The sequence below is a fragment of the Narcine bancroftii genome, chromosome 1 (genome assembly GCF_036971445.1).
Source record: "Narcine bancroftii isolate sNarBan1 chromosome 1, sNarBan1.hap1, whole genome shotgun sequence".
NCBI lineage: Eukaryota > Metazoa > Chordata > Chondrichthyes > Torpediniformes > Narcinidae > Narcine > Narcine bancroftii.
In genome coordinates, this window is record NC_091469.1 from 81290299 (window position 1) to 81306379 (window position 16081).

At 38.2% G+C, this 16081-nt stretch overlaps 1 protein-coding gene and 1 long non-coding RNA gene across 7 annotated transcripts in view; one reads left to right on the forward strand and one right to left on the reverse strand.

Annotated features, from left to right (window-relative positions):
- Positions 1–16081, forward strand: part of mcc (MCC regulator of WNT signaling pathway) — a 218455-nt gene that overhangs the window by 195961 nt on the left and 6413 nt on the right. For all 6 annotated transcript variants that reach the window (XM_069930960.1, XM_069930976.1, XM_069930981.1 and 3 more), the window contains 5 exons: positions 1188–1371; positions 2853–3087; positions 7045–7245; positions 10365–10462; positions 15674–15796. In XM_069930960.1, the coding sequence (XP_069787061.1) occupies positions 1188–1371; positions 2853–3087; positions 7045–7245; positions 10365–10462; positions 15674–15796 (841 nt within the window). The remainder of the gene's footprint in view (positions 1–1187; positions 1372–2852; positions 3088–7044; positions 7246–10364; positions 10463–15673; positions 15797–16081) is intronic.
- LOC138760425 (uncharacterized) overlaps positions 1–16081 on the reverse strand; it is a 177394-nt gene that overhangs the window by 149885 nt on the left and 11428 nt on the right. The gene's annotated exons all lie outside the window — the stretch shown is intronic.

Consider the following 16081-nt stretch of genomic DNA (forward strand, 5'->3'; position numbering starts at 1 on the left):
GTCATGCACAAAGAAAGATAGTTGTCGTAGTTGGAGGTCAAAGATCTCAGCTCTATGATATAACTGAAGCAGTTCCTTGGAACAGGCCTAACTGTTTTCAGCTGCTTCATTACAGGTCAGCCCTTGGATCAAAGTTTCCAAGCAGAGATCCTTGCTGATAGTATTATGTTCAATTGCATTAGCATCATGCCAGCAATTAAATTTGAAATGCTCTTTAAACACAGATTAAATCAGTGACATTCCAAAAAATGAATAATGGATGTTTGGGGTAGTTGATGAGAGAGAAAATAAAAGGTAAGAAGGTTAAGTGAGCCAAATATCCCATCAAAAATATTGCTAAAGTACAAAGTAGGATTCTCATTTGGCAATTTTTTACTGAACCAAAGGTTCAAAATGATTTTGATCTTTGGGATCAATTGGAATATAGACGTGTTCAAGCAAATGGTCGAAATTTTTTACTCAGTTCTCGACCAACGCAGCAAATATTATGAGTTGGGGTAAGACCCAGACTTTAGCACAACTTAAGTTTTTGAAGTATAGAGTGCTTGATAGGAAGACACAATAAAAGTTATGTGTAAAGGGAAAAAGATGCGAGAAGTAAATAGTGAAGTGATGTGGAAATTAGTGGTCTAATCGTGTCCATCTGGTTCAAGGTTCAAATGGAGCAGATATGATTGCAAGATTGTAAATCCTTTCATTCCTTTTCAAACATTCACTATGAAGAAGATGGGTTTATTACTTAAGGAGTAGAGTTTATTGCAAAGATTGAACATTTTTGCTTTTATTTTCTCTAAGTTTAATCCAAGCATTTTAGTCTTAGGTCTTTATCACAATTATTTGAAATTTTGATGCAGTTCATGAACAGTCAGGATTGATTTTCCCTCTCAAACCACCACACTTTGGGAACTGGTTTGTCTCCACCAACAGCCTGCTAATTTGTGAAATGAAGCTACTGTTCTAAAATATAATACCTGCAGCAAAACATTAAAAGTGGCTGAATTTGTTGTGTTTGTCCAATTATCCTACAATTGGGTATATATATTTTCCTGCAGTATGGTTGGACATAAATGATCATTTAGGTCAGACTATTATTGAATTGATAAAACTGGGAAAATGTCAGTGATTCTGCATAGTAGAACTGCTTTGCCTTGTATAATTATTGTAAGGTAAAAATTATCTCATCACAGGTGATCAAAAAGGTGAAGAAAACAAAACAATGATGTTAAAGAGAGCACATGATTGCAGGAAGACAGCTGAGAATGCTGCAAAAGCACTACTGATGAAACTTGATGGAAGCTGCGGTGGCGCATGCACTGTAGCTGGATGTAATATACAGCCCTGGGAAAGTCTGTCTTCTCACAGTCACACCAGGTGAATAGTTCAATTTTCATACAAGAAAAAAGACGGCAACACTGCCACTGATGTGGACCCAGGAGAGCAGGGAGTGCTGCTCCATAGTCTAGGTTGGATGCTGATGGCTCCATACAGGCTTTAAACAGCCTGTTAAAGGAGCTGACTGTAACCATGGTGGTCTATGCCTGTGCTGAGCAGCATACTATGAGGGAGGAGCAACAGATGGGGGTGGGGCGGTGAGCAACAGATGGGCGGAGAGCACCAGAAACAGGAAGAATATGTCCTGTTGAGAAGGAAAAAGCCTGCGAGCCAACCCTACGGAGAAGGTGACCATGACAGGAGGCCAGCGGGATGCTCAGTGGCTTGCGGTTGTAGGACCCACATTGGCTCATGAAATCCATGTATGGGAACTGAGAATCGAGAGTGCTGAGAGGAAGAAGTGCTCCCGAAGGGCCTCTCGGGCACTGAAGCTTCCTGATTGTATCGGAAGTTTGGACCTGGAGCTTAGGCTGCCAATGGTTTGAAGGAGTCTGTATGACTTCAGAGGCTGCAGGAGCGCTGGAGGTGAATCCACAGATACTCAATGTCTTAAAGAATTCTCTTACTTTTCTTTCTCATAATTTTAGGGCTGCTGGGTAATGCTTATGGCGGACAAAATTTTAAGTATATCATGTAGATTACATTTTTATGTATTATTACGTGACTATAAAAAATGAACCTTAAAAAAGACCTAAAACATTTGCAAAAAAAGACACAACATTGTGGAACAATTTAGATTTAAAAATTCACAGAGAACCATATAATTACAAACCAAGTAACAGGATTAATTATGGCAGTGGTCAATTGGTGTCAGGCATTGTAGCACCACGGGTAGATCAGATTCATTCAAAGTTGTTTCCTGCCATTCCCTTTAGAGTCTCGTGATCAAATGTGGTTGGGAATCTGGTACAAACAATTCCATGTCATAGTTCTCTATAATTCTGTCCTTGTGATGTATGATTTTCCTTGGGTGCTCAGGTTTCTTCCCACCTACCAATGATGTGCTGTTTGCTAGCTTGATTGGCTATTGTAAATTGTCTTTAGTGTAGGCAGCATCATGACAGAAGGGAAGAGAAAAGTGGATGGGGTTATGAGAGGAAAAAAATGGGACTAGTGCAGAACAGTTCTTGGTTGATGAGGACCAAGCATTGCTGAATGACCTGAAGGTAAAGTGATTTTATTCATAGTCGGTGTGGATATGTATTTGAAATTATAAACTTAAAATGTTTAATGCTGAATAGCCAAGCAAGTGGAAAAACTGTTAGAATTGGGGAAAGAACTCGCATTTTAAACAGCACATCTATATTTTTTGTGCACAAAATATTATTTGATTTTGAAGGATAAAATGTTCCCTGTTGTGCAATAATATAGATTTTAATGTTGGTTGAATTATGAAGTCTAAAATATTTTAATTTTAAAATGTTATTGATACATTCCTAATTGTTTTTTTTTCTCTTCAGTACTACAAGTTCAACTGCCAGTAGTTGTGATACAGAGTTTACAAAAGAAGATGAACAGAGATTGAAGGATTATGTCCAGCAGCTTAAGAATGACAAAGCAGCTGTCAAGCTGACCATGTTAGAGCTGGAAAGTGTTCATATTGATCCACTTAGTTATGATGTTAAAACACGGGGTGATGGCCAACGACTTGATTTAGAGAATGCAGTTCTCATGCAAGAACTCATGGCCATGAAGGTGAATAAAAATCACACATTTTTATGAGTTTAGTTTCATTGCCATATAAAGCTGTTGTTGAAATAGAAGTTAGCAAGCTCATATTTCAATGGCCCACATTTTGCTGATTGATGTTTGCCACCGGCACATTGCTTGGATAACCATTTATCCCGTACTTAAATGAATTGGCTCAAACTGCTGGTCAGAAACATGCCGAACATGATTAGCAAAGCCCTCAGTCCCTGTTTGTCACCAGGAACTAATGTAATGCATGTGGGTCATATGGATGAGCCAGGAAACTGCTGAGAAGCCTTCAAAAGAAGGCAAAGGCACTCTCTAAATCTTGTCTGAGAAAGCTATCAAGCTTTTGGAATTCTCTTGAATACTCTGACATGCAACAGCTTTCCTATGATAGTTTACCTTTCTATAGTAAGAACACAAGATTTAAATACTTCACAACAACAACAAAATATTGCCGTGTTTGACATTTTTCTTAGCACTGTAGAAGCTCCATTGAATTGAATGGGTTATCAGGTTCTGTGCTAGTTCTTTTTCATGAACAGATTCTCACTGTAACTGTCTGGGAATCATAATGCTACCATTGGACTCACGCATTGCCCATTTGAAAGGACTAATAGATTTCCCAGTTTAAATTATATTTTTTTCTCCAAAATTTAGATAGGTTCTTCCAACCCACGAGCCTGTGCCACCCAATTAACCTACAACCCCATATGTTTTTGAAGGGTGGGGAGAAACTAGGAGGAAAGCCATGCAGACATGGAAAGTACAATTCAAAATCACTGGTGCTGTAACAGCGTTGTGCTAATCGCTATGATAGGGGTCTCCAAAGTGGTCGATATTAACTCCCAGGGGTCGATGGGACCATCTAGGGAGTCGGCCCTGCTGGGGGAGGGAGGATCGATTTAAAATAGCACCACCACACCACACCCCCACCCCTCTGTCCAGCAAGTGGGGGGTGGGGGGAGAACACCCTTGACTGGTTGTGCATGGCCTGCAAATCCTGAGACCCTACATTTCACAGGTAATTGCCCTTTCTGCCCCTTAATTTATCTGCCATTTGGGGGTGTTGGCCCTACACTCCCTGTTACAAGATCAAACCAGCAACCACAAAGAAGGCATATCACACAGGGGTAAAGATGAACAATTACTTTATTAACAACAAATTCACCTTCAAACTTTAATTCAAAATCCCCCCCTTTTATAACAATGCCCACTGGTTACTATGCAAATTTCTATAACAGTGTAAAACTAATAAATTCCCCAGCCTAAATATAACATATGTAATTAAAGTCTAAGTTGTATTTCCAACCATACCACAGAAAAACTTAGACACAAAACACACAAGACTCTCAAAACTTCGATCTCAGCCGAAGCAAAGATCATCAACAAAATTCAGTTTGTTTGGTAAACTGAAGCCAAAAGATCTTTTGGAGAGAAAGAGAGAGCACAAAATTCGAAGTTGTCTTGTGTTGCTTGCAGAGAGAGGAACTACTGGCTTGGTCCAGATCCTTCTGGCTGCCTTTGGAATATTCGTCTCTTGTTGAAATCCCAACATTCTAAACTGTCCTCCAGACCATGGCTCCTGCTCTGGGCCTTCTTCCACTCCACAGCTCCACCCAGTGGTGGTTTATTGTCCAAGTCCAGAAATTTTTAGATCATTTTCTGCACATGCTCAGTCCGTCTCCCACTCTCTCAGCAGTCCACCTTCACCTTGGCTCTCTAAGGCAAGCTGTCACTTTTTAACATAAAACCACACAACACTTTGGCCAATACACAACACAGAATTCTGTAACACCCCAAATGGAAGACAAATTAACGTTCGGCTCAAGTTGCTGCCGGATGGAGAACAGAGGCTCAAAAGCCAGACTGTCTGGTCTAAACAGACATCTGACCCCTCAACCCCTCCCTGTCCAGCTCTTCCACCACCCTCCACCCCCCCCCCCCCCCCGCCCCATACAGCCACCCACCCACAGTGCTGGGATTCCATGTCTGGGGGTCTCGAAGGGACCACAAAGTCCCTGAATGGGCCGACGGTCTAAAATGTTTGGGGACCCCTGCGTCACACTAACTCTTCCACCAACTTTTGTTCGTAGTTGTTAATAACTATATTAACAAGTTTGGGGCTTTGGTGCTTAGAACATTGCTGGGAAAATTTCTTGACAGACCAGTACCAGCATAGGAGCAACAACTCCATTCATCTCAACCAGGTAAGAGGGAGCAAGTTAAGTGTTAGATAATTAAATCTTTTGAAATAACTTTTTAATTTTGTTTTTATATTTTTAACTGGCTGAGATTTTAACATGTAATCATTTTTAAGTTTTGATTTTTTTAAATAGTTTTGAATGTTTCTGCACATCACAGATATTTAGAAACCGCTTCAGTTGATGTTGGGGTGAGCTTGAGAGAATGGTGTAACCATATGTTGATTTTGATTAGCATTTCATGTATGGGTCTTGTCTAGAAAATCCATATGTCAGTATTGACACCCAGGCTGGCCATTGAGGAGGGAGATGCACAAAAATAAGTTTGTATTTTCCATGTAGAGCTCAGTGAGCTTGTGGTAGCAAGTTTTGTCCCATAGTTTCAATAGAAGAAAAACAAACAAATAGAAAGCTGCACTGTCAGGAACTTTTTTTAGTAAGGCAAAAATGATTGTCTTTCAGAATTTGGCTTCCTCGATGTAGTGGTAATTGTTATATTCTTAATTGGAAGAATATCCAAAATGTTCACAGGCTCGAAACGTAAGAGCCAAATACAATAAACTTAAGATGTTTGAGAGCTGCAAGACATGAAAAAATATTACATACCTGTTTTTATTTAACATGCATATTTTGTTACAAAAGTTTTATGTAAATATTAAGAAATACATATACGTGATAATATTTATTCATGTATGTATTTTTTAAGCTGCGAATTTGTATTAGTTTCAATAATTAAAATATTCATGTATGCATACCAAATGTTTTTAAAATCCTGACTGATTTTCTGTGGAAACCTCTGCCCAAGGAAGCAGTAGATGCTGCCTCATTAAATATATTTAAGATACAGGAAGAGATTTTTGCATCGTAGCAAAGTTGAAGGTTATTGGGAAGGCAGTTGGCCAAATGGTATCATTCTGTGCTGCAAATCTCTGATTCTGGGCAGCCTCAAGTTAGAGCCACAGATTATTTAAATACTTTGATATTGAGTCATTTTATTTATGTACAAATTGCCACTTGGTTCAATTATAGTCTAGGTCTTGGTGTTAAATCCAGATTTCTGTACTTATTTTATCAAATGCAAAATTACCAAATGCCATGACTGATTTGATGCATCAAATCTTTTCTATCTGCAACTAGACCCATCAGTGGCAGGTTCATCATGCTGACAGTCCCCAGCATTCTTGCTGGGAGTTGGCTCTTAGATTCCTTGTAAAGATAGAGTGGATATAGGATCAGAAATCAAATTGAATTCAAGGTGGATTGTAACCTGTGGATGATGTACAGGGGAGAAAAAAAGGTTTAGTTTAATGTCTTGCATGTTTATGTAATTTTATTTTTCTAAGAAATTTACATTTTTAATGTTAATGATTTTTAAAAGAATTTTATGTCAGAAATTCATAGATTATTAGAAATGCTTTATGCTTGGCAAAGATGAGCAAAAGCTTTGGAAGGTGTCAACTTTCACAGGCAGGGTTTCTTTAGTTGGATGCTGCAAGCTAGCAAGGTAGACCTCCATGTTCAGATTAGGCAAGCTTTGGCGTGGAGAGGTCCAGGGTGAAAAGAGTGAACAATAAGATTCAACTCTATCAGTTAGATTGCATTATTTTTATGAACTTCATCATTGATCAAATGGGGTGGAAAAACTCTTGTATTTGAAATAATTGGATTTAAGGTTTGTGAATTTTAACAAATGTATTTTACTACAGCTTATACATTCTTGGATATTTTTGAAACTTAGTATCTCTGTCATTTGAAGGAGGAAATGGCAGAACTCAAGGCCCAGCTTTATTTGATGGAGAAGGAGAAGAAAGCACTTGAATTGAAGCTTAGCACTCGAGAAGCTCAAGAACAAGCTTATTTGGTGCACATTGAACACCTGAAGTCGGAGGTGGAAGAGCAAAAGGAGCAACGGATGCGATCTCTCAGCTCAACTAGCAGTGGAGGAAAGGATAAACAAGTAAAAATACATTTCACCAATACCCGTTAAATTCAGTGCAATTAGCATGATATAACAGACACCATATAAAAATGACGATTTCAATCAATTTAAATTGTATGTACGGAAACAGGGCCTTCTGACCCACAACCCCTTGCTGTCCAAATAGACTAATCAGCCCACAAACCCCATGCATATTTTGAAGAATAGGAAGAAACCGGGGAAAACCTGGAAATAAATCATACTGAGAGCTCAATCTGAATTACTGATGCTAACTTCAATATTTTCCTCAATTATCACCTCTCCTTGTTTCTTAATTATTAATCATAACTCTAAAGTACATTCACTTTCTCTCCTACATGGGCATTAAATTTTCTCATTTGACTTCATTCATTCCTTATCACATAAATAAACACATTAGTGCACAAACTACAGAAAAAAAATGCACAAGGAAGTGATTGATGTTTTAATTGGTGGTCTTTAAATGATTGCAGGTCAAAAGACAATCGCGTTACTCCGTGCTCTCAGATTTTTAATTTATTAAGGATTTCAATGCACTTCAAACTCAAGTGCCTCATACATTGTTCCATTAGTCTCAGTTTTGAGTTTAAGCCTTGCAAAATTTATTTTTTGCTTGCTCAAATTGTTTATCAATCTTTCTGTCCTCTGTTCTTCATAGTAAATTGAACCATTGGATTGTCTCGCATTCTTAGATCCAGTAAAGCTGCTTTATTTACATTATATATATTTACAATACCTTAGTTGAGAATGAAGATACAATGTGCATGAGGCTCCAGGGGTTAAAAGATCTCATCTGTGTATGGCTTAAGTAGCCTGTTTCTTTAACCTCTGCTATGCTATTCATGATCTTATTGTGGATATAAGAAACTAAGTAAGCAGCATCAGTTTCACAAAATTGGTATGGAATAGAAATTGAAATGTTTAGATTTTTTGGGGGATTGGAGGTTGATACATATTGGTATTTCACAAGTGCAGCACCTGGGTCATTGGGGTTTTAGCACCACGTTAAAGCATTAACAATGATTTTGTTGCCCTCATTGACTAAACGCATTCCATTTATCCTGAACTTGCTTGATATAGACCCTCGTTGGCAATCTTGCTGTTGAAAACGATCCTGGATCTGAGTGGCATATACATCTCTATGAAACTGACACACATTGATGGCTAGAACACATGGATCATGGCTGTCAATTGTGAAGCCTGTCATTCAATTGCATAATATTAACATCCAGCATTTTATAACTAAATAACAATTTTTTTTAAAAGATAAAATTGCTCAATATGTGTAGAAACACTTCCAAATAATTAACATATTACTGGAAACATGAAGTTTAAAGGAAAAGGTAATTTTATTGGAGTTTAGAATCAGAATTGGGTTTATTGTCATTAACAAGGGTCATGAATTTGGTTGTATTGCTATAACAGTATTGCGCAAAATTATGATAAATTGCAATTCTGTAAATACAAGATTTGAAATAAAATAACTAGTGCAATAAATAAAGAATAATGAGATAGTGTCCAGAGGTTCATTGTAAGTTGAAAAATCTGATGGTGGAGGGGAAGAAGTTATTTTTGTAATATTGAGTAGCAGTGAGAAAAGGACATGGCCTGGGATGTGAGGCACCACCTCTTAAAGATATCTTTCATGGAGTGAATAATCAATGAACAAAGGGACTGCCTTACTGTTCCTGCCTTGGGCACCTCTATACGAGACAGAGATGCAACAATTCAAAATTTTCTCATCGACAGTAGAAATTTGCAAGTCTTTGGTGACATACCAATTCTTCTCAAACTCCTAACGAAATCAGAATTTATTCTCATGAACAGGTCATGAAAATTCGGTGTTTTGCAGCAGAATCATAGAGCAAACATTCATATAATAACTATCTTAAAACATTACTATAAAAAAAAATTAAGTAATACTGCACAAAAAGTAAGGCAGTGTCTCTAGTTCATTGATTATTCAGGAATCTAATGGCAGTGGGGAAGAAGCTGTCCTTGTGCTGCTGAGCCTGTACCTTTCCCCCAATGGTAGCAGAGTGAAGAGGGTATGACCTTGGTGGTGGGGGTCTTTGAGGATTGAGGATGCTTTTGTAAGACACTGCCTCATACAAATGTCCTTGATAGAGTGAAGTCTGGTGCCTGTGATGTCGCAGGCTGAGTTAACAACCCTCTGGAATTTATTCTTGTTCTGAGAGTTAGCGCCTTCATATCAGACAGTAAGAAACCAGCCAGAATGCTCTTCACGGTGCACCTGAAGAACCTTATGAGAGTCTTCAATGACATACTGAATCTCCTTAGACACCTCACAAAGTAAAGCCACTGGCAAGCCTTTTTTTGTGATTGCATTAACGTGGAGGCTGTAGGACAGAATTAGAAGTTCTTGACCCTGTCTACTACTGAACCCTCAATGAGGACTGGGTAATGTACCCCTGGATTACTCCTGAATTTCACAATCATCTCCTTGTTTTGCTTATGTTGAGTGCAAGGTTGTTGTTGTTACATCATTCAATGAGCTGATCTTTCTCTCTCCTGTGTACTTCCTCATTGCCCTTTGTGATTGACATATAGCTGCTTGTGTGCCTTCTTCATGATCAGCAGGATGGTCCCAGGATAGGACTTCAGAGATGTTGACACCCATAAATTTTCCTACTCTCTCCACTGCTGAACCCTCAATGAAGACTGGTTTGCATCCCCCTGGCTTCCCCTTCCTGAAGTCCACGATCAATTCCTTAGTTTTACTGACATTGAGTGCAAGGTTCTTGAGAAACCACTATCTCACTCCTATATGCTTCCTCATTGCCACCTGTGTTTCTGATGACAACTGTGGTGTCATTGGCTTATTTGTAGATGGCATTTGAATTGTGCCTGGCCACTCAGTCACAGGCGTAGAGAGAGTGGAGCAGTGGACTAAGCATGCATCCTTCAGGTGTGCCTGTTCTTCCTGGAGTCCTTCTCTTTATTATCTGTTAATCTTTTCATGTGGAACAGTTGTTTTCCTTGTTTGTGGATTTGTTACAACAAACTAAAAACATGAATTTGATTCAATAAATGCACAATTTATACTCCAAAGAATGCATGATTTGCGGTTAACTTTTTGTATCTCTTTAATACTTCAGGATTGTGGTGATGAAGTAACACATACTTTATCATTAGTTGAACTAAGAACGTGCAATGATACTGAGCTTGCAGTTGAGATAACAAATGGATTGAGGCGGTGAGTGGTGTTTTCACGTCTTATTTCTAAACAATACGCATTTCATAGCATCAACAAATGAGCCGCATTCCACTTTTATTATGATTTAATTCTGTCACCAAATTTCTTTGCAATATTTGCATTGTAATTTGCATACAACTATTTTAGATGATGTTTAATTTTCTTTTTTTAAATTTGATGCAATAACGTTTGAAAAGGGGAAGATAGTGGTGAAATAATTGAAGTCAAGATTTTGGTCAAAGGTGAAATCCACACTAGATTTTATAATAGCTGAAATTTATTCATGAGCAACATTTTCACGATAGAAAGGTCCTTTTTATTGATATCCATGCCATTATTTTTAAAGCCAAAGATAATGTATTATCATCTTGTGTCACATTAAAAGATGTGTATAAGCACTTCACCGCATTTTCATGTTCCTGCACCCTTTTTTAAAATGATGCTTCTTGTTGATATTGGTAATTCCCATTCATCTACCAAAGTAAATCACTTTATAATTTTATTATTTCATTTTTAACATCTTTTTCGATTTTCACTAATTATGTCCATGCTCTCTTAAACCTTTGTTTCCATTCTCCTCATACTACATTACATTTGTGGGTGTGTTTTATCTATATACATGAAATTATTTATAACCAAGAATAAATATCCAAGTATATACCAAAAAGAGTAGGGACTCATAAATTGACCTCTGTGAAGTTTGGAACAAAGAGATAGTAATTTCAGTACAAAGAATTTGAAGAAACAGAGATCAAGTAGTAAAGGTGTATAAAATGTTTGAAATTTTATGAAGGCAAGATCCTGGAGCATTTGTTAAATCAGATCAAGAGTACAAAGCAGAGGATAAAAAATTTGTGTAAGGCAATTTGAAGTATCATGTCTTGGCTGATTTTTCTTATCCCCAGATAAGGGGCAGCATTTGGAATTGAAAAACCAATGTTAATCTCCTGATGCTAACTGGGACTTGAAGCACTGCATCTAAGAAAAGACCCAAGGTGCCAGCACTGAAGCAAAGTCCAGTTAAATTTAATAGATTTTAAATTAAGTGATTTATTTGGATGAACAGAATAAAATTATTTTCTCTAAGTGAACAGTAGAAATAGTTTTAACATTTTGAAATGTGGAATAGTTTACACAAATAATCTTTGAAAGGATGGATAATTATTTGAAGTAGGAACAGACTTCCAAACAGTAGATTCAAGTTTTTTTTTTGTCTAGAGTACATACATGGCATCATATTCACCCTGACATTCTTTTCCTGCGGGTAAAGTAGTTGGGATATTGACAATAAATTGCAACAACAGGTAAAAAAGGCGTGTTAGAAGAGCAGTGTTATGGTAATCATGGGTATTTTCATTTTCGAAAAACCAGGTTGGGAATGGATCTCAAGAGAGAAATTTTGTAGAAAGCCAACAAAATGGCTTTTTAGATCAGATTGTTGATGAGCCCATGAGGGGATCAGCTGTACTGGATTGGGTGTTGTGTAATGCATCCAAGGAGATTAGAAAGCTTAGAGTAAAGGAACCATGGTTTGGTGGTGGGGAGGGGGGGGTGGGGGGTGAAGTGATCACAATATCATTGAGTTCAATTTGGGATTTAACAAGGAGAAACTGAAATGAGATATAAAAGGAATTACAGTGGCATGAGAGAGGAACAAGCCAAAATAAATTGAAATGGGGCACTAGTAGGGAAGATGGCAGAGCAGCAATGGATGGAGTTTCTGCAAGAAATGGAGAAGGTGTAATATAAATACAGACCAAATAAGAGGCAATATTTGAATGGAAAAATGTCACAACTGTGGCAGACTAGGTAAGTCAAAGCCAACGTGAAAACAAAAGAGGCATACAAAGAATCAAAAATTAGTGGGAAGTTAGAAGATTGGAACATTTTAAAAACTTAAAGAAGGTAACTAAAAGACTCATAACAAGGGAAAAGATGAAAGTAAACTAGCAGTTAATATCAAAGAGGAAACAAAAAGCTTCTTCAAGAATATAAAGAGTAAAAGAGAGGCAAGAGTAGATATAGGACCATTGGAAAATGATGCCAGAGAAATAATAATGGGAGACAATGAAATGGCAGAGGAACTATATGAAAATTTTGCATCACTCTTCACTGTGGAGGACACTAGCAGTATGCCATTTATTGAAGGGTATTGAAGGAAGGGAGAAGAAGCTCAGAAAGCTGAATGGTCTAAGGGTGGATAAGTCTCTGAGACCAGATGGATTGCGTCCTTGGGTCCTGAAAGAGGTAGCAGTGGATATTGTGGAGGCATTGGTAATTATTTTCAGGAATCAATAGACTGGTATAGTCAAGTTTATTGTCATCTGATTGTGCAAGTACAACCTGATGAAACAGCATTGTCTGGTCCTCAGTGCAAAGCACGTAGACATGCAATCTGACATAATTCACTTACAGACAAAACAACACCTATACAGGACAAGTATTTCATCTATACAAATAAATATTGTTTTATGAATGTGAGAGACTTGAATGGTTAGTGTCGGCAGTTCCTTTGGTCCTTCAGCATTCTCACTGCTTTTGGGAAGAAGCTGTTCCTCAGCCTGGTGGTGTTGGCTCTGATACATCTGTATCTCTTCTCCAACAGGAGCAGCTGAAAGATGCTGTGTGTAGGGTAGAAGGGGTCCTCAATGATTTTTGTGTGCCCTCTTCACTCAATGGTCCCAGTAGATCCTGTAGATTGCTGGGTTGGGGATGGGGGAGACTCCAATGATCCTCTCTGCCATGCTTATGGTCCTGTGGATTGACCTCCAATCCATTTCTATGAAGGAGTCGTACCACACTGTGATGTAGCCAGCCAGGAAGCTCTTGATAGAGCTCCTATAGAAGGTTGACATAATGGTGGCTGGTAGCCTTGCCTGCTTAAGTATTCTCAGGAAGTGCATTTGCAGTTGTGCCTTCCTGACAAGTGAGCAATGTTGAGTGTCCATGATAGGCCATTATTTAAGTGAACTCCAAGGAACTTGGAGCTCTCTACACTCTACTACAAAATTATTGATGTGTCGTGGAGGTCCTGGTCATTCCTGGTCCTCCTGAAGTTCATTATCATCTTCTTCATCATGTCCACATTGAGACTTAGGTTGTTACTCTCGCATCATTTCACGAGATTTTCTGCCTCTTCTCGATAGTATAGAGGGCTGGAAAATTGCAAATGCCACTGCACTATTGAAGAAGGGTGTGAGGCAGCAGAAAAGAAATTATAGGCCGGTTAGCCTGACGTCAGTGGTTGGTATATTATTGGAGTTGATTGTAGAGGATGAGGCTACAGCGTACTTGGAGGCACATGACAAGATTGACCTGAGCCATCATGGTTTCCTTAAGGGAAAATTTTGCTTGACAAACCTATTGGAATTTTTTGAGGAAGTGACAAGCAGGCTACATAAGGGAGATGCCGTGGATGTTGTGCATTTGGATGTTAAAGAGGCCTTTGACAAGGTGCCGTACATAAGGCTACTTAACAAGATATGAGCCCATGGTTTACCAGGAAACACACTATCGTGGGTGAAACTTCGGCTGATTGGCAGGAAGCAGAGAGTTGGAATGCAAGGATCATTTTCTGATTAGCTGCCAGTTCCTTGTGATGATCCACAGGGGTCGATGTTGGGGCCATTTCTTATGTTTTATATTAATGATTTGGACGATGAAATGATGACTTTGTGGTCAAGTTTGCAGATGATATGAAACATGGAGGCTACAGAAAGACCTGGACAAATTAGGAGAATGGGCAGAGAAGTGGCAAATGGAATATAAAGTGGAAAGTAGACTTTGGTAGAAAAAGTAAATGAGCAGACATTTTTTAAATGGTTAGAAAATCGAAAATACCCAGATGCAAATGGACCTGGGAGACCTTATGCAGGATAGCCTGAAGGCAAATACAATGCTGATATTCATATCAAGAATATAAGAACAGGGATATGATGTTGAGGCTTTATAAGGCACTAGTGAGACCTCACTTGCGATATTGTAAGCAGATTTGGGCTCCTCATTTGAGAAAAGATGTTCTGACATTGGAGAGGGTTCAAAGGAGGTTCACTTGGATGATTCCAAGACTGAAAGGGTTATCATGATAGGTTGACAGCTTTAGCCTGAATTCGTTCTAATTTCAGAAAATGAGGGGGGGATCTCATTGAAACATCTTGATTGTTAAAAGGTATGGACAGAGTAGATGTAGAAAAGTTTTTTCCTGTGATGGGAGAGTCTAGGACAGTGGTTTTCAAACTGCCCCCTAAACTCGCATTCCACCTTAAGTAATCCCAATGCCATGTGCTCAATAAGGGATTGCTGAGGGATTGCTTAAGCTAGTATATGAGTGGGAAGGGAAAGTTGAGACTCACTGCACTCGACCTAATTGTTACTGAAATATTTTGGTTAAGAAAATTTGGCCTATTTCCTTTGGATTTGTGAAACCATGCACATAACGAGTCAATTAAGTATGATTAAAACAGTGGTTTTCAAACTTTTTTCTTTCCCCTCATATACCACCGTAACCAATCCCTTAGTAATCACAGAGGATTTATGGCATAGGGATTGCTTAAGGTGGAATCTGAGTTTAGGGAGTCAGTTTGAAAGCCATTGATCTAGGACAAGAGGGCACAAATTTCAGGATTGAAGGGTGTCCACTTAGAATAGAAATGAGTAGGAATTTCTTCAGCTAGAGACTGGTAAATCAGTGGAATTTTTTTTGCACAGGTGGTTGTGGAGGCCAGGCCATTGGGTGTATTTAAGGCAGAAATTGATAGATTCTTGATTAGCCAGGGCATCAAAGGTTATGGGGAGAAGGCTGAGCATGTGGATGAATGGGAAAATGATCAGCTCATGATTAAATGGCAGGGCAGACTCAATGTTCTGAATAGCCTATTACTGCTCCTATGTCTTATGGTCTTTGAATATAATATTATACAGAGAAAAAATAGATTCATTTTGGATTGTAATAAAAAATAAACATGCATTTTAACTGCCAGACTGAAAATCTGTAGAATCCTTCACCATCTGTTCTTGAAAATTATACCAGGAGACAGTCTTTAAGAGCATTGTAGATTGGTGTGAGCCAATCTTCAAGAGTTAGAAAAAATAATAGGTATAAGAGGGCATCCTGTTCGGGTATGAGTAATATAGGTATGTTGGATTGAATTTTATTTTTTTCTATTCCAAAATCTCTGCTATTTTATTCTGCTTTGTCTTTGGCAAATACAGAGAGAAAAAATTGAAATCACGTGTGCAGGACCTGGTATCTGCGTTAGAGAGAATGACAAAAAGTAGTGAAGTGCGACATCAACAATCTGCAGAGTTTGTTAATGACCTCAAACGAGCAAACAGGTAAGTAATTTGAAATTACAATATAAAAAATGTAATTTTGCTTTAAGCTACATTGATCAAATCATTGATTTTAAATAATAACCATCTAAATAGGCATATTGCTACTTTCCCCTTATTGGATTTTGATTAGCTTCCTAACAAATGAAAATTAAAGATGATCTTAAATGGCTTAAGGAAGATGTGAAGATGTGAGTAAACAAATTGAGCCAATTTTTTAATATTCTTCATCTCTTTTTGATTTTGGAGGAATCTATTCTACAAACTGATTCTGAAAACTCGTAGTGC